The sequence below is a fragment of the Poeciliopsis prolifica genome, unplaced genomic scaffold (assembly GCF_027474105.1).
Source record: "Poeciliopsis prolifica strain line A6 unplaced genomic scaffold, Auburn_PproV2 SCAFFOLD075, whole genome shotgun sequence".
NCBI classification, from domain to species: Eukaryota; Metazoa; Chordata; class Actinopteri; order Cyprinodontiformes; family Poeciliidae; genus Poeciliopsis; species Poeciliopsis prolifica.
In genome coordinates, this window is record NW_026562450.1 from 1,137,614 (window position 1) to 1,156,765 (window position 19,152).

At 41.8% G+C, this 19,152-nt stretch overlaps 1 protein-coding gene across 1 annotated transcript in view; it reads left to right on the plus strand.

Moving 5' to 3' along the window:
* shroom4 (shroom family member 4) overlaps positions 1–19,152 on the plus strand; it is a 64,690-nt gene that overhangs the window by 38,820 nt on the left and 6,718 nt on the right. Inside the window, exons 3-6 of the mRNA XM_055021310.1 lie at positions 4,929–5,135; positions 11,661–14,469; positions 17,846–17,907; positions 18,349–19,131. Of these exons, the coding sequence (XP_054877285.1) occupies positions 4,929–5,135; positions 11,661–14,469; positions 17,846–17,907; positions 18,349–19,131 (3,861 nt within the window). The remainder of the gene's footprint in view (positions 1–4,928; positions 5,136–11,660; positions 14,470–17,845; positions 17,908–18,348; positions 19,132–19,152) is intronic.

The window sequence follows — 19,152 nt, forward strand, 5'->3', positions numbered from 1 at the left end:
TGTCAGTGTTTTGTTCATATTTGAAATGATGCATAACAATAATTAGACTGAACCTGGCGCAGATAGCGAATGCTGCAGCACTTTCCTTAGATTGTTGGAGATTGGTGTTTCTCCAAATTGTCCTTTGTCTACTTCTTGGCATGCCAGCTGCCTAAACTACAGCTGTGTTGCCTTTTCAGACTGACGCTGTTGCACACAGTTTAACTGGCTACTTATCAGTAGCACAAAACGCAGCAGTCTGAGTCATACAGCTTTCATGATATTTCTGTGTGTAAAAGAAATGCGTCCGAGCGATTAAGAACAGGGATAAGGTCTTCTGTTCATCCATCACCCCCACTTGTTGTGTTGGCCTATAATTATTGAGCAGATTTTTTTTCATACTCCCCTGCAGACCTCCCATCCTCTTACATTCCCTGTCTTTCACCACATTTTGTTTTCTCATGTTTCTGCTAAAGCGGGGGGCTGGAGAAAATCTGGTCCCCTCCACCCCACTCCCCCATCTGTTCAAAAAGTCTCTGCTTTCTTTACGTCTTTCAGACCTCTTTTTCATGCTCCGTAAACACACGTGCACGCCAACGCACACACGTCCAAGGAGGAAGTACCTCTGCATTTTTTCCCCTCCTGTCAAACAATAACAATGTGGAACTGTTGGTATTATTTTAGCGGGCCGTCCAGCGCTTTATCTGTCCGCCACAAGGCTTCCTCTCTGACGGACTCACACATCCTGGTGTAGAGGAGGGGGGAGCGAGAGAGAGGCAGGGAAGGAATGGCATGGGAGAGAAAGAGAGAGAGAAAGACATGCCGAGTCCAGTTGGGAGACATAGCCATGTTTTGTCTTCCAGCAAGAGGAGCAGAGGAGGAAAAGAGGAAAAGGAGGGAGAGGGGATGTGAGGATCGTCAGCAGGTTTTTCTCTTGGTCAGAGGCTGACTTTACTTCTTCACGTCAGCTCTCAGGCGTTCAGGTGTCACTCGTTTGCATCACATCCCAACTCTCGTCAGACCTCAACTGGCTTGAGGGACAGGGAGATTCCCTCAAACCATCAACCCCTTCAGTTGTTAAGGGGTTGATGAGCTGAGCTGAGTCCTTCTGAGTGGAAGACGTTTAAGACGTTAGAGCAGATGGTACACAATCTGAAGTTGAACTTGGCTCGTCTGGGATCCCGATGGCTGAGCTTGGATCATTTTAGCAGTGGATACCTGTGCTGTCAGGTAGGTTTTGAAAACTTTACATCTGTTCCACAACTCGATCAGTTGAACACGGAAAATGAAGGTGTTCATTTGAGGTTTGCCTCATTCTCATAGATAAACTCACCATAGCCAAAGTCTCGTAGTTTCGTCTTGCTTTGCAGCAGCTTCTGTCAGAGCGCAGATCTTCCCGCCTGTCTGGCATTTGCTCAGTGCTTTAGTGAGGCTCCATGTGTGACTCTGATTATGCGCTGTGACCTTTGCGGTTTCAGTCAGCTGTTGCTGTTTCTGGCCATTAAGTGCCACATTCCAGCAGATCTTTTCATAAAGGCCCATTCAGAGTCAGAGTTTTTTTCCCCCTCTTGAATTATGATCTTTGTTGTTCACTGATTTTGATCTTAATTGTCAGTATCTCCCTCTTTAACTAGCATTTAAGTTTGAGATGCTCAAAAGCTGCACAAGAATCATGAGAGGATATTTAGAAAACGAAAGACCTGTTGACTTTGACAAACTTCTTGGTATCTTCACAAAAAAAAGACACCAACCGAAACGCTGGGATAAGTCATTATCTCTGTGTTCAGGTTAAGGATTTACTCTTATCTGTCAAACTGTAGCGCAGTGGATTCAAAATAGACTTCATGTGATTCGTCTTTGGTTGTTGTTTCAAGCAGCAACAGGTTACCCAGTAGGTCAAAGTGTCAGAGAGAAGAAAGCAGAAGATGTTCTAAAACTTTATTTGGTTAAATTAAAGATTCCCTCCAACCTTGAGGCCTGTTTGTGAATTGATATTTATAAAAAACAAAAATAGAGAGGGAGCAATCAGAGATTTGAGATTTCTGACCTCTGGTTTTTGTACGGTTTTGACCTGCTGTTTATTTCCCAAGAGATTGGAGCCAGATACGGTCACACTGAGATTTCCAAAACATTTCCTACATTTCCAGGACAGAGAGGTCAGAGACTCAAAACGATAACTTTGGCGCAACTTTGCTTGAATACGCTCACATTTGCAAGTCTCCCGAGACATCTTATACTGATGTTGAAGTCATTTCCAGTTCATACATGAAAAGGTTTGTTGTGGAAGATCAAAACTGCAAATCTACAAAATGACCAACATCCACTGAAATAAACTTTTGCGTTTACTACTTTACATCTTTTGTGATGCATTTTTAAATACCTGAAAAGCAACTAACGTTGACCCTTTGTTACACAGTAACAAAATTTACTGTGGAGAGTGGAGTTTTGAGTTTGACTGGCACATCACCTGTCAGAAATAACGTTTATGGGTTCAATGGAAACTGATTTTGTATTTAAACTGATTGGAAAACCACACTTTTAAACAGCCTTTAAACAGTCCTTATGCATAGTGCTCACAATGTTTTGATTTGCTTCAGTGTCCCTCGACCCTGCCCCACATCATTTGACAAACGTGGTTCTTCCCTTTAGTGAGCCTGCGAACTTGGGTTGAGATAGGTCATGTTTCAGTGCTGGAGTTAGTTTTTCTAACTCCACTGTTACTAAGTAAGCAGTGTCACCACTTAAGAAATGGAAAAAATGCTATCTAGCTTGGTCTCCTGTTTGCTACATTAGTACATGTTTACTTATATACTTGGGTTTATTGAAAAAATTGATGGAAGAAAATCTTGATTATATACATAAGACCCAACTTCATAAAATACAGCACAGCTAAAACATAAAAGAAGTGCACATAGTTAACAGCTGTTCATCATTTCACAGACTTTCGTGAGGAGTTCCCCTTTGTGTCTTCTGGAGGTTCTTCTTGTCCGCCGTATTCTTCTTCTTCTCCAGCAACTCACTATCTCTGTAGAGTGTTATGGCAATTCTGGTATGTGTGATTAACTTGTAATTATTAACTTGCACTTATATCTAAAGCACTTTTAAAAGTATTTTCATAGCTCTGTACTTCTTGATGTATTCAGTGCCATTAATCTGTCAAGAAACAAACAAAAAAAAAACTTTAGTGTGGTTGGGATTTCTACGAGTCTCACTTAGCACTGACGCATTGCAAATCATGTTTGCTGGACAGAATAGATGCGTACATGCTGCAAGGCTTTTCCCACACAGTCTTCTGCTAAAATGTTTTACTGATAGTCTGAAATTACCAAGTTAACATGGTAAAACAAGAAAAAGTATATATGTACAATCTTCTGTTGTAGATTTCAGAGTTTTAACCTTTACATCTCCTCTGATCCAACCTCAGGACCACTTTGCTTTTGGAGAAAAGGATACGTTATCTGGTTTTAAAATGAACACATTATTTCTCCTTGGAAATACAGTAAAACACAACTTGTATTTTGGAATATTTATCTGACATCTTTCTTGCGCCAACCCCCCAAATCACTTATCAGATTCTCTGTCAAACGTCACTCATTTTTGTTTTTTTCTTGGTCGTAAATCTCTGAAAGTTAAACTTAATGAAACAGGAAGTGGCGGTTCGCTAATACTTGTGGTGCGTTCAATAATGGCATTTCGTCTGGCTGCACTTCAGATAGTTCCCACACAAACAAACGGATAGAGGCGCATATGTGGGTTTGACTTAAACTTTCTCAGAGGATAACTCAAGGACATTGTCAGCAAAGTTGAACAGCCAGATAGAAATCCTTCTTAAGGAGCCAGAACCAGGAAACTACAGTGTTTATTTTGGAAGTGGGTCTCCCGTTCCTACTTTATCATAAACAATAATACTCAAAAACGGTCTTTTCCTCTCCCTCGCGGTGCCAGGGTCTGCATTCTTCTTCCTTAATTGTACCTCCAAGTGCTTCTGTGAAATACCCAGAATAGTGTCGTTTTACGGGTTTTGCACTTTCTGGCTTAGGAACCGTATACCTCATTCTGGGCTGGTGATGGGAATTTAACTTTAGGTCACCCAGGTCTATGTTTTTCAAAGTACAAATCTTCTTGACATATGTCCAAATAATATGTAATTCAATTATATATTTTATATTCCTAGACTTAATTTTCTGTCTCTTTCTCCAAAAGTCATATCCATCAACCCGTCCATCCAGCTATATATCAAGTCTTTCCTTTTCGCCTTTTCTAATAGAATAAAGAGAGATTTTTCTTGATTTCTTGCCTATCAATTTGACTCATTTTCAACTTGAAGCATAATGTTTTTACCTTTCAAATTTGCTGTACTTTGCAGCAGCTATATTTATAGACAGACCTCATGTTTCCAAAGCTAAACCTTATCCAACCTTAGCTGTCAACTCAGCAGGTTTTCTTGCTCCTTCCATCCAGCAGCAGCATTCCTGACAGTGTGTTGGTTTAAAAGATATGAGCTTTCTTTCAGACTCCAGCGATCATACATCGATACTGTTCTGGTCCCCTTCCCAGACCCCCCCTTTTTTTTTCTTTTACAATTTTTTTTTGTTCTTTGTTTCTTTTTTCTTAAATTCGCACTTTCTCTGCGGGGAGTTCAGTTGAATCTGGCCAGTGTGTGAGATCGGAAGTCTGTATAAAGGAATTAGGGAATATTTTGGGACACGGTGGAATGCCTGGCCTTGGATCTGATCGGAGAACTTACTGCTCATGTGAGATGAGCGTTTTATGGCAGCGCGGGGGAAAAGTCCTCTAACGGCTTCTGAGGAAGCCATGTCCAAAAAACATTTTGCTGAATTCCTCTGCTTGTGTTAATTGTGATTTACTGGTTTAATTTGAAATCTTAAGCTGTGAATGTTCTTTCGGGGATAAATTCTGACCTGGGTCTTCCTCTCTCATTCACGCAGACGCAGCGTTCCTCTCATCAGGCCTCACTCCTGGCACTTGGCCAAGCTGTCGGAGCCGCTGCCCCCGCCCCCTCCTCCGTCTCCTCCACTTCTGACTCCCCACCCGCCCCCAGCCGACTCCCCTCCGCTCCCCCCTCCTCCGCCTCCGTCTGCCATGCAGCTCCACTCCGGCTCCTACACCCTACCCTGGCACACATCCGACAACAGGTGAGACACAACAGATGGACTGACCTCGCATATACCGATAACAATAAAATGATTGGTTTCTAGGTTTTACGTCATACAGTAACTTTTGAAGCAACATTTGACTGAAGCCTTTTGGAGCTTTTCAGTACAGAAGTCTGAAAATCTCTGTATATCAGAGCTCTGTATCACATAGAGGAGAAACTTTTAGTGGATTTTCAGCTACAAGAACCCAGATATGCTTCATTTGTTTCTTTGAAAACATTTGTTGTAAGTTAAAGAAAGAGGACTCCAATGTCTGTTTTCAAGCAAAGATTTTTGTGGGTTTTTACTATAAAATGGTAATAAAAGCAGAAAAAATGGTGAACAAAACAGATACTTTGTGTTATACCTAATAATTTGATACTGACTGAACATTTGGCAGTACGTGATAGCGTCTCTATGTCATTATATAGAGACGGGCAGGACGTAAATCAGACCACACCAGTAGTATTTATTTATTTTTATTTGTGTTTATATGGGATGAAATTCTATGCTGTGTCCCCATGTGGCCCTGCGGTCGTCTCCGATGCTTCAGGCTCCTCCTTTTCATCAAGCTAAGAAGTGTCTCTGATATTTTGTTTGATGCAACAAGTGGTAAATTAAGGCTTTTATTCCAGGTGTAGTTTGACATTTTCTGTTAAAAAATGCTACAAACACAAAAATCTGATCTTTTGTGGCATTTCTTAATCAAGCTTGAACTGATAAACTTAGATTTCCCAAATAGTTTAACGTATTACGCTTGTCAGCAGTTTTTATTTACACAGTGTGTCATCCTCTCCTTTTGAGTCACTCTTTGCCTTCCTGTGACTCCCATCAGATTTTTTTTTCATGCTGCAAGGCAACGTCGGGGATTTTTTTGTTCTCTGTGACTGGCTCAATCTCGAAAAACCAACAATTGTCAGGAAACAGGTGACATCACCGCATTTTATAGTCAACGGCCCACGCAGGAAGCATTGACCTATTTTCGGCTCCTATTCAAACATTCTAAAATGATAACCAATCACATCACTCTCAGATGACTTCATATGAAGTTGAGACTTCATATAAGGTTTTGACTTTATATAAAATCGAAACTTCAAAGGTGGGTCCATCCAAAGCCCTACTTGCATTGTTTGTAGAGGTTACACACACGTTTCAGTTTCTGTATTCATCCCCAGGAGTGTAGTTTGCTTTAAGTAGCTAAATAACAAGTAGCACAACAGGAAAACATCATTAAGAAGCCAAGTCATTAAACATTAACAAGCATATCAGTTATTTGTCATATGCTGGACATATTTTTGCCTCTTAAGTTGTTAAATTTGCCAAATGCTGTCTGTAGCTTATGTTTTACCCCAAAGTCAAAAAGATTTAGTTACTTTTTGAACTGATGCAAGACACAAAGTGGCTACAGCTTAGAAACATCTGACATTTTTAGCTGAAACAATAACATTGTTAAATAATTGAGGAGCTAGGCAGCTGACAACCTTCATGACCTCAGTGTCAAGTATAATAATGGACATATTTTTGTTGCTGTAACACAGCAGGGTTGGAGGACTGTATTGTCCTTTCAGGTTGAACTAAAAGCAACCATGTGCTGTAGTTACAAGTCCCTTTGTGTCTCTGTATGATCTCACCAAGGTAAACTGTAATGTGTTAGAAAGAAAGAGGAAGTCTACATATTGACTCACAATAAAAATAGCTGCACTGTCCTTGTTAGTCAGCTGCATGCTATGTAAGAGGGTTGTACTGTTCTCTTTATGATAAGAATCAGTGATATAATGCACTGCTATTAGATTTAATAGTCCCATGATGATTAGATAACAGGACATCAGTGTGTGCGTGTTTGTATGTTTGTGTTGGTCTTTCATTCCCACAGTTTCTGTACACACGCACACAGGTTTTGATTTCTTCCCATATTCGGACTTTGCATTGATTTCCATTAATTTAAGTAATGGCTGCCTAATCCTAAGACTTATAATAACCTTTACCAGTATATTCCTAAATCACTCTTAACAAAAATTTACTTCACACCAAGCCTCTAAACCTAACACAAATTCTTAAAAAGGGGTCTGTCATATTATATTTAGCTTTGGTCCCCATAATACCTATAGGTCTTCATAAGGTTGGTAAAATTAAATTAAGTTTTATTTATATACTGCCAATTAAAAATGACATCTTGATGTACTTTACAAAAAAAAAATGTATTCACTTTAGTCATACTTACATTCCAATTGATCATCATGATTGAACAATAAAGTAACGTCAATTAATTACTTAAATGACTTTAAAATGTTTTTATGTAAGCAAACAGATTGCATTGAGTAGAAAATAATTATGAACTACCATTTATTTAAGAATCTACATTTATGCCTAACCCAAACCACAATTATTATATTCCTGACCCTACCCTTAATCAAAATCTAATTCACACCATATCTCTAAATCAAACTCCTTAGCCTCAACAAGGGGGTACACCATATTAGGTGCACTCCTAATAAGGTTATTAGGGCTGATTGTCCCCATAAGGACCGTTGGTTCTTAGAAGGTTAGTAAATATGCCAGAAACGGTCCTAAATAGGATAGTTAGACAAGTACACACACACATCGGATGAGGAGGCAGCTCCTGGCATAACTCTAGACAATGGCATGTGACTCCCAGAACATGTGGACAAAGAGAGGAAGACATCCAGTAAACTGTGTTTGTCTGAAGAGAGAGGACAATCTGTACAGTGTGAATGGGTTTGTAATGTGCAACTTGTTTTTTTATCCAAGCACTGACACAATATGAGTCCTGAGGGAAGGAAGTTTATCTGTTCTCACCATTCTGATCAGCTAATAAAAATTGTTGTTGGTGTGTTTAGCTGACACACTGAGGATTAATCCAATGACCTTACACGATCCCTGGGTGTATCTCTGTCAGCCCTCACATGTAACAGATTGGTCTCTGATTGGGCAGGAGTGACTGCCATTTCCTGTCCAGTTCTGACCTTATATTCTCGTTTCCTCTCTCTGTAAACCAGGTCAAATCTATACAACCGCCTCCTCTCCACTCATTCATTGCTCACTTCCTTCCCAAAAAATGTTTTTCCCATGCAGATAATGAAGCTTTCTTTCCCACAGTAAGTTTTTTTCCAAACTTAGGAAAAGGTTTTGTGTTTTTCGTCTTCACCAATTGTAATTTTAAAACAGGGTTACATCAAGAGTGACAAGTTGGTCTTTTCTGGATTTATGACGAAGAGCAGCAACAAGTAGGCAAGGGGCAGCTCTGCTTTACTCTATGAAGAGAAAACTAATACATTTTCTGGCGTTTCATGAAAAAGACATTAAGCTGTAGGAACGGTAGGACGAGAAATGTCTGTAGTTTTTACACTTGAATTTTAAAGTCCCGGCATACCTTCATACTTGTTATTGTTCATTGCGCATCTCTTCCACCTATTGTACATACCACCTTTTGTTTGGCTTTATTACACCACCAGAGACACTAACATTTGCTGAAATAACAATGGGTCAAGCAATCTGCGGCTCCAGCACCAAATGAAGCTATTCAGCCCTTCTCCAAAGGTTACAGTGACTGAGCAGAAATGAGCCTAACGACAGTATGAAATTCTATTTTTAGCTTGTCATTTATAAAAATGTTGGTGAACTGAAGATGAAATGAAACTTAAATAATCTAACAAGGAATATGTTTAATGCACGTTTTGAAACATGTGCATTAAACATGTCTCAATGATTTTATAGGAGGCTGCAAATGATGTTTGTCATCTTTGCTAAAACATCTCAACTTGCTTTGTTGTACTGATAAATATTTGTACAATAAAGATATAAATGGCATAGATTGATAACTGATAGGCAAATTTTCTTTAGATTGTAAAAGTTGTCGAGTGTTGCTGACTGCTGGTCCAGCCTCAAGGTTTTCTTAATATCAGCTTGAGTTAGTTTTTCAAAAAAAAAAAATTATGTAACACAAATTAAAGTCAATTTTGTCAACTTAGCTTTTTGGACAGCCATCCAAAAAGTTGCATTTTGGATTATATGAGCAACTAATCAGGTCAGGACTATTTTAAAATAATTTGTGAAGCCATGTGGTCAGTGGCTTGAAACATAAACTTTTCAGAATTTTAAAAAATATTTTACATTTGCAGTTTTGCTCTTGGGTTCATCGGGTATAAGTTTTCAGATTAGTCACTGTTTAAATTTTAATTTTGGACGGAAATAGGTTGAAATCAATGGTCCCAAATCAAAGGTGTTGTTATGAGACATTGGCAAATTTATCAAAGCTTTAGAAAGTTACTTTCAAAACAGACAGATAATTTGGCATTTGTACAATTTTGATATGTTTTAGAAGGTTCCAGAGACTGTGTTGTCTGCCCTTCCCCCACCTGCTGCTGTGTGGCAGCTGTGTGTAATGGTACAGTAATGGAATTTTCCCATTTTTCTCTAAGAAAGGTCAGCTGTTTGAATTTTTTAAATCCAGCCATGCGTATCACCAGAGAAGCCAAAAACTCACTGGGACATCATCTGGTAGCCAAAAGTGCATGACTAGAATCCAAAAAACAAAAGGAAACAACTGACCTTTCTTAAAGACAAATGGGTAATTTCTTTAGGAACCTTCATAACACAATAAAACACAAGACTTTGTTCACACAAAGTTCTACCAGGATGGAGTATTTTTCAGCTGGTGAGATGTTTCAACTATGAAATGTGAATCATAAATACCTCAGAGACTGCCTAGAGGTCGTCTACTGGTTAGACCTCAATACTAGTTTGAGATCAAAGCTCGTTAGAGCTTTCTGTCTCTGCTTTCCCCTTCTCTGTCTCCCTGGAAACTTTGGCCATTGTTTGAATAAGACACCAAAGAATTACAAAAGGGTGAGGGATCACTCTGTTCTTCACTGGAAAAAAAGAAACACCACAATAAAATGTATCCAGGCCTTGTGGGGGGTTTTCACAAAATCAATTTAAACCGTTTGAACCAAGGCTGGGGAACACTGCATGCCTCCCACCTGCCCCAGCTAACTTTAAGAGCCAATACGAACTCCTTTTGCTCACTGCCAAAATGTCTTTTATGGATTTCATCAGGAAATAATCTCCTCACAAAGATGTGAAACTACAATTGCACAGTGAGCTGAGAAAAACATATGTGTGGGTGAAGGTTTACTGATGTCAGAAGTCAATTCCATGAGGTTAAAATTGAGTGGAAGGCAGCTCCGCTAAGAATTACATTGATTATTAAGTTTAAGTGACATTTATTGCATTGCTGATTGCCCTGGAAAATATCTCTTAGCTGTTTTCCCTCAACACTTATCCATCATTGGGAAATGATCCAGGTTGTAAGTTATGCTATTTTCCAGCACATGTCTACATTACTCAAATGCAGACAAGATTTCTAATAAAATCATTTTTCCCAATATGTGGCCAGTTCAGAATAAAAATATGCAAATTTATTCAGATCAACAGACCATAAACAATGACTCATATTTTGTGAGGGTGATGGCTGAATCTTGGTTTGGTTCCAGCAACTCGACTTAGGTTTACAGGGAACTTCTGGTGCATTTTTATTCCTCGCTTGGTCACACTTATTTCTGGCCAAATGGATTTTGGCCATTGCAGACCCAATCCATTTAAGCTACCTTGGCAAGCATGAGGGAAAATCTTTCACTGCATTACGCTTGTAAGTCTGAAAAGTGCTTGTACAGGCTGTACAACTGAGCCGTTTGTTGCCTTTACAGAATCTTTCTTGAGAGTAAAACCATGAAGAAGTTCCCTTACAAAATGTTTGCATTGCAGTTAGTGATCATCAAAAGAGTAAAAGGAAACTGTTTGTTAAGCTGATGTTTCAGTGGCAATTAATTTTTGATATAAAGGAGATGAGACGGGGACAATCTAATGGTGGAAGAAAAGAATGATGGAGAAAGGTGGAAAGAAGATGAGAGGAATCAAGAGATTGCTTCAAGATTGGTACTTGTGGTGTTGGGAGTTGATGAGGAGGAAATCCCTCTTCGCCTAAAGAGTCTTTCTCATAGGGGCTTTAAAAACACATGAGGCTGCCATGGATCTTCAGTCCCGCTTTAATAGGAAACACATTCTCCAGCTGCAGAGTTGAAACGATATATGCTAGGAGAAGATGCTCTGCATGTTTGAAATTTAAGGATAACTCCTTTAGTGTTGTTCATGAAAGCATTACTACTTCTTTGTCCTGAACTGACACCGTACTGTTCCTGAAGAACCCATATGAATTCTGCCCATAGGGCAAACAGTGCCCAGCAAAACTACAAAAACAAACTTCAATGTTTATTATTTATCATAAAAAAGTATTGAATGATTGTTAAATTCAATGGCAGAAATTGTGAACAGTGGCCAAATGTTGGAAATACTTTTGCAAGGAACTGCATTTAGCAAAAATATTAGTGCATATTCGAAAATTTTTTAAAGCAATTAGAATGACTCAAAGCTTTAGATAAATTGAAGCTCCGTGATCTGTTTCTAATGTTGCGTTTGCTTATGATATTTATCTTCCTGTCTCTGCAGTGACGTGTCCATGCAGTGGTCTCAGTTGCCCAGACCGTACTCCTCCACTGACCGAAGCAGCTCCCTGGGATCTATGGAGAGCTTGGACACACCGACACCTACCACACAGCCATATTCCGACTCCCACAATTCCCCCGTTGACCCCACCCTCTTCAACAACAAGCGGGACTCCGCCTACAGCTCTTTCTCTGCCAGTTCGAACACATCTGACTACGCTGCTGTGCCTCTAAGGCCTGGTGAGGCCTCTTCCATGGATAACCTCCTCCAGAGCCTCGGCCCAGCATGTCAAGGTTACCCTGGCGAGGCTTCCACTGTAGGGAGGTCGCCTGGTGAGGCCCCAGATGAGGCACATCTAATTGTGCACAAGTCCAGATCGTTGACCAGGCCAAAAATGAGGCCCGCCGAGATAAAAGGGCGGCCGTCATCGTGCTGCTATGAACATGACCAGAGGGAAGGGGGTTTGGACATTGTTAGAAATGGAGAATCTAAAGTGGGGAGAGAGAACAACCCCCCCCAACCTCCAACTAGAAAGGACAGCTTTAGGGCCACCCGGAGTCGTTCTAATGACGGCAACAAACATTGCATATCATCTGCGGTTGAAAATACTTCTTGTTGTAAAGAAAACCTGCCGTGTCTGACTGTCGATTCTGGAATTCAAAATGGTTTCTCTGCACCAGAAGAGGGTGACCAAACTGAGAACTTAAAAACAGATTCAACACACTCACACTTTAGTCAAAGACAAATTGATGAATTCAGACATATTAAATGTGATGGCAACTCTGAAAATGACTCTACGTCCGAGGCGCCATCAGATCACCTCTCTGACTCGGTTCCAACCTCAAAAGTCCCCGACACCCCATCTGCTTCTGCTTCCTTACCCTCTGAGCCCTCCACAGAGATTCAAGGGCAGTCCCATGTTGACCACTGTCAGACCAATCACTCCTCAGCAGGCCTTCACCGGCACAGTGCACCCGAGAAGCTGCTCGCCACTCAGCTCCAGCTACTGCAGTTCAATAGCAATGACTCTTGTCTGGAGCCTTTCAACCCATCAAACCCTTCTGATCACTCTGTATCAGCCTGCAGCCACCAGTGGTCCCATGCTTCATCACTTCAGCACACAACGGAAGACTCAACACTTCCTACATCACATAAGCTGGAAGGTAGTCGATGCTCGACTCCAGGATCTGTCTTCCTGGAGGGAGACGGTGAGGATGGTGTGCCAATTGAGAGGCTGGAAGCTGTGGGTGTAAATGGGAGGTCTCAGTCACCAGTTCATCATCATACAGCTTGGGGACGTTCTGTAAGCGTACCAGGTGAACCCACTGGATCATCAACCCGGGAACAACTGAACTCTGATCAGATGGCAGAGAGTGATTTTCAGCCACTCAGTGCAGCTGCCAGTGTGGATACTTTGCTGGATGAGCAAATGCTTGTAGAAAAGCGGCGGACTGAGGATAAAAATGAGGACGTGGCAGAAAGAGAGGAAAACACAAAGAAGTCAAGCTCATCCAAAAACTTTCGGCGGAACCGTCGACGCAGTGAACGATTTGCCACCAACCTCCGCAACGAAATCCAGAGGAAAAAGGCGCAGCTTCAGCGGGGTCATGGTCCAGGAGGGCTGCTGTGCAGCAGAGAAACTGTCCAGGAAGAGGAATGTTCGGACCTTTGTGAAGATGGAATAGACCCAAACAGGCCTATTCAGTACAAATCTGCCAAAGTTGCCTTTCCCACACCAGTAGTCCCTGAAGATTCCCAAAACTCTGCACAGGTCAAGACATCAAAAACCTCAAGAGAGCCAGACCGTGGCATCTCCCAGACTCAGACCACATCCTTCCTTCAGGGCAATAATCGATCCAGGTCTGTTCAGATTCTGGATCCAGGTGTCCCCAGCTTTGGCGTCGGCATCAGAGTTGTTGAGGAACCAGCTCCTGCTGGCAAGGCTCGCCGCTGGCGATGGACGCCTGAACACAAGCTCCAACCAGAACTAGATGGAGATCGACGGTGTGGAATCTCGGGTGAAAGGGTATTGGGTGTAACAGGGTCACGTCATGGAGTTTGTGCCTTCACTTCCTCATCCGGCTCCTCCTACAGTCGCTCTTCTTCGAGCTCTCGAATAGAGGAGTCCGATATTCTTCCATTTGCGGATAGAATGAAGTTTTTTGAGGAGACTTCCAAAGGCGTTCCTGTGTCAAATATCTCAAAAACATCCAACCACAGGCAGAACCAACCAGACCAGCATCGAGAGCAACAAGCAGAAGACCTAGGGCAAAATTCTACCCAAAGGAGATACTCCTACCAAGGAGTACAAGAAGGAAGTGTCCATCCTCCAAACAATGTCGAACCTCGGAGGCAGTCTGTCAGTGCCATTAGGGAGAGACAGAAAGAGATGGAGAGGGAGGAAAAGTTGAGAGAGATGGAGAGGCAGCAACAGCTAGAAAAACAGGAGAGAGAACTAGAAATGGAACGGGCAAGACTGAGAGAGATTCAGCAAGAAGAGAGGATGAGGCAGAGAGAGTGGGAACGAGAGAGGGAACGGCAAAGAAAAAAAGAAGCTGAGAAGGAAAGAGTGGAACATTTTCAGCATGCCCCACCTCACGACTGTTACAGTCATTCTGGCATCAGAGAACAAGAGCAAGAAATCCAGCTTAAGGACCAATTCCACAACTGGCAGCCCAAATCTCAGACATTTTCTCACTGTCAAAACCAAGTCCAGGGATCAGCTTTTTATCCCATCGGCCATTATCTGCAGCCAGAGAAACAAGAGTCTTTGCATCAGGGGTACAACGCAAGGAGCCACACTCCCACAGAGGTAGGAGGACTTCTTACTTGGGTTCATCATTAGAGACATATTTGGATTTACAGTGCAGAGTTAAAAATTTGTTTGTTTGTAGGATTATGGATAGAGTTGCACTCATCAGAGATTCTTGACAAATATCCAGTCTTCATATAACATTACTATGACTTGCTAATAACAATTTTAGTTGATTCTGATTTGCCTTTAAGAACAGAGTTTGTACCTTTGTTTTGCAGGCATGTTGGGGGAAAAGAGGTGACGTCACACTGTGTGTTTGAGGCGACAGTTGTGAAACAAAACGTTTCATTAAAAAAAAAACACCACAAAATAATTACGGAGTTGACATATTAATATTGTCTTAAATAAGGGATTAGCATTACTAACTAAACCATGTGTGTTCCCTAGACTATGTAGATCCTTAACTGTTATAAGGAAAAAATGATGCAAACATTTCAAAAATTGGCAAAGTTTGAAAGCTAAATAAGATCAAACAGGCTTTACTAAGCCTTCTTGTGATCTACTGCACTTTGCACATTCATCAGTTTGAGAACATGACCCCAACATGGGTACAAAATATCCATTTTTGTTGTTTTTGCCTAAGTGAAACATCGACTTGCTTCATTGGAAAATAGTTCAAACATCTCACTATTCTTGCTAATAGCTAACTTTTAACGTTCTTTCTGACCTCCACACCAAAGAGTGTTATGGTTAGCGCAGTGTAGTAAATCTTAGATGATATGTAATGACAGATTAAGGAACATTAACACTAATGAAGGAATAGTTTTCTGCTTTTAAGTAGCAATGCTGGAGATGATCTAATTGTAGAAGGTTTTTATTTCTGGCTCTAGGTGCATACGTTTTCAGTAAGTTCACAAACTGGAGGACTCAAACCAAACATCCAGTGTATTTTCAGTGGTGAGTCTAAGTAAAGTCTTTCAGGGCAAAAAATAAACTTTCTAGCTCACTGAAATCAGACTGCTCTTTTAGATTTAACCCAACTGACCACTGAAAGACTAAAAACTAACTCTGCTTTGTCAACTTGCACCTAAAAGGATCTAGTGGTCACTCTTGGATTTGTAGTCAAGTTGCTGCTCTGTCCAAGTACTCCGCGGTTGAACGGTTGGTCTGAGCTGAACCTCACATCCTGCCTGTGGTCAAAGTCTGAAGTTCACATAGAAAATTCTCAGATCATTGAAATAGTTCATGGAATTGAGGGGGAGATTGGGCAACGGCAGTGCTCTATGGTTCTGGTGCTAATAGCAGTGTTGGGTTACAGCTTCACCGCAAATTGATTCTAGACTCTGGGGAGCGGAGGTCTAACTTTTACAACTCCCCTGAAATGCATCCCGTAAGTATCCTTATCATCTGACACCAAGTAATCAAAACTGACATTTGTTTTGGGACTAAACACATTTGTAAGATCAGCAAATGTTTGAGCCAAGCGGACTCGGGTTTTTGTTGTTCGGTGTGATTTTTGCTATACTGAAGCCTTGGGGAGGGGGAGTCTTGAACCCTGCCCCCCTTCATGCCGTGCTCCTTTTCAAATCAAAGCTTGCGGCTCTGATGCCACGGCGATAACCTCGAGTGTTGAAATCTACCTCTAACTACATGCACTATTTTTAACGGGAACAGATGTGCTGAACTTGGGCTTTTACAGACACAAACTCATGTCTGTGAAAACCCCTCTATTAGGAAAGTACCACCAGATGTTAGTCAGACTGGACATTAATGTGTTATCAATTAAGGCGTGAGCTTTTATCTTTTATTTCTCGGGGTGACTCTCAGGGTTAAAATGACATGTCCCTTAATGTGCACTGCATTGCAAGCAAAACGTCATTTGCATCATTATTAGCTTAAGCTAAACTTTAAGCTAAACTTGGGTTACCTTTGATTTATTTTGTCATTTTTATTTCTTAACTCCTTTTTGTCGTGCAGTTAGGATTAAGATTTTTCAGTTTACAGAATTGCGACTTCCTAGCAAAGTTATTATTCTAGAAAGCCACTGTGATTAGCTAAAGAAAATATTTTATTCTGCAAAAATGTGCACCCAGCTTCAATTAAACCAGCAGTGGCCAAAAAAAAAAATAAATCTGTCATAAAAACATTCAGTGGCTCCTTAAATTTCAACAGACCTTTAAATGTAAATTAGCCATTCATGAAACAGAACATATTGTCTTTTAGTAGTCATTTTACACCGTTTCATGGATATTACCTGCTGCTGACAGCAGGTGGCGGCCGAATGTGTAAAATACACATTTGCTATGCCAACAAAAATACCATCTGGATGTTCAGATTTGCATCACAGACAGTAAGGCAGGCTCTTTTTCCTTCATAGTATATTTGTACAGCCTGTCCACCCTGTGGGGTCCTGCTGGCTACTTTCACCTCTAAACCAAGAGAGTGCAATAAGTTCGTTCACCACTAACTCTACTTTAATACGTTAAACACCCCTAAACTCTTCACCTGCCAGCATAAAGTGGTGTCTTGTAGGTTTGTATATAATTATTATTGGACGAATTGTCACTTACCGTCATGTCTTTAATTTTTGTAAGACTCAAATAAGCATTAAAGATGTTTACGTAATTAGCAGTGAAGGAAAACTTCAAAACTGTGAAGTTTCAAAGAATTATCTTTAGGTTTGTTCTTACTGTCAAAACTTTTGCTTTTTCTTATAGTTTTGAGCGGATGGTAAATTGGTAAGAAAGTATTGATCCTCTTATAGAAATACTCGACTTTAGTACACAAGGAAAAAGTCAACTTAAGCGACTACCATGGCTAACTGTGAACAACAGTTTTTGTGGAATTTCTTGACAGGAAACGCATCCTCTTTTCCAAAAGGGCAGCCAACACGACCAAATCCATCATGGTCTGTAATTTGCTAATGCATGTTTGCTAGCTAGCCAGCAAGAAAACATACAAGACATTGGCAGCTAGCATGTGGCTCACTAGCTAGAGCCACAAAAAGACCCCAGAAATGTCACCGTTTTGGCTCCCTGTATTTATTTTGCACATCTCTGTCGTGATAGGTCTTAAATTTTATACACATTGGTCTTAAAAAGTCTTAAATTTGATTTGGTGAAACCCTGATAAATTAAGTGAAACTGAAATAACTTTGAACTAACATAACTAAATACTGAACACAGCTAAGTACTGAACAAGCAAGTGTTTGAACTAAACTGTACCTGATAAAAAAAAAATAGAGATATCAAAAGAATGCGGAAAAACAACAATAGAAGGAAGAAAGTGTTTTTAATGTAGCAGAAATCGCCTCCACCCTAATCAGCTTTGTTTCCACTCAAGTGTACTGCAGGGTGGAGTAACACACCCTCTTCCCAACTCTTTTCAGGCTAGGTGTTATTAACCTTTTTTTTTTTTTCTAATCTCTTCCCAGACGTTTCACGCCCCGCAACAGGAAACGGTCAAACTCAACAGGAAGTACAGCCTGACGGAGAGGTGAGCCCCTCGCTCTGGAAACAGCTTGCATTATTTGTTAATCAAGCATAAAATATTACTTCTTCGCCTTCCGCTCTTTCTGAGACACTCACCTGCTCCGTCTCTGCTTCAACCAGCCCTGCAGAGACATCAGGTCTGGCTCGGTCATTGTGCACCGGCAGGCGGAAAGCCTACTTAGTCACGGCTGACTCTGATTTAGCTCTAATGAGCTCTAAGTGTGTGGGGCAATCATCCATGCTTAAGATGTGACCACAGCGATATGTATTTGGATGTATGGAAACATGTAGGAGAGGGAGAAAGGCATGTAAGGCATGTGTGGCCTGAGATGACCTGACTCAGTTAGGAAGGAACGCAGAAAAGAAACATCTGGAGCTTCTCAAGAAATAAAAAAATAACATTATACAAGATTAATTAATCTAACTAACTTCCCTTCCCCTTCAGAGACTACTCCAGCTGGAGACGGGAGTCCAGGCCACCTCCGGCTGTCCGTCAACAGCAGCATCATCTTCATCAGGCGCACTGGGACTCCAGACGGCCTGCCAGTCGTGGTGATGAGCGAGATGTCTACAACGCCGCCCCGCCGCCAGCACCGCTTTACCTTCGAGGACGAGCCATGTCTGAGAACGACCTGCGCTTCGAGACCAGCCACCGCTGGTCGCCCTCCATCTACGCCGCCTCGACCCAGACCCTGAGTGAGATGGAGGAGGGCGGCGACTCATCGAGCGCAGCGCGGCAACGGAAGAAGAAAACCCCACCTCCGCCGAGACCGCCACCCCCGAAGTGGGAGCAGTTCCACCGCCGACGGGCGTCTCACCATGCGCTGCTCGCATCCTCCGCGTTTGCCGCTCCGCAGCCCATCCCGTCCGGCTTCGACGGCACAGAGGGACGCCACTCGGTTCACTCGTCCTCCTACGTCCCGCCACCTGACGAGTCCCGGCAGAGGTCCTACAGCCTGCCGCCGGAGAGGCAGGAAGCGTCAGAGACCTGCTCTCGATGCAGCTGCAGTCAGACTCAAACTCGGGAGCATGCGTTCTCCCAACTGTCCAGCCAAAGTCCGGCTCCGTTTCAGGAGCGCGCCTTCGCTGTTGCCCCGCCCAGCCCGATGTTCTCCAGGAAGGCCTTCAGGCCCGTGGCGCCACGCCATGTCGAGAGGGAGGAAGACTTTGTGGTGGAGCCTGTGGCATCTCTACCTCCACCTCTACCAGCTAAGACCAGAATTAGAAGGTGAGATGAAATACTGACACT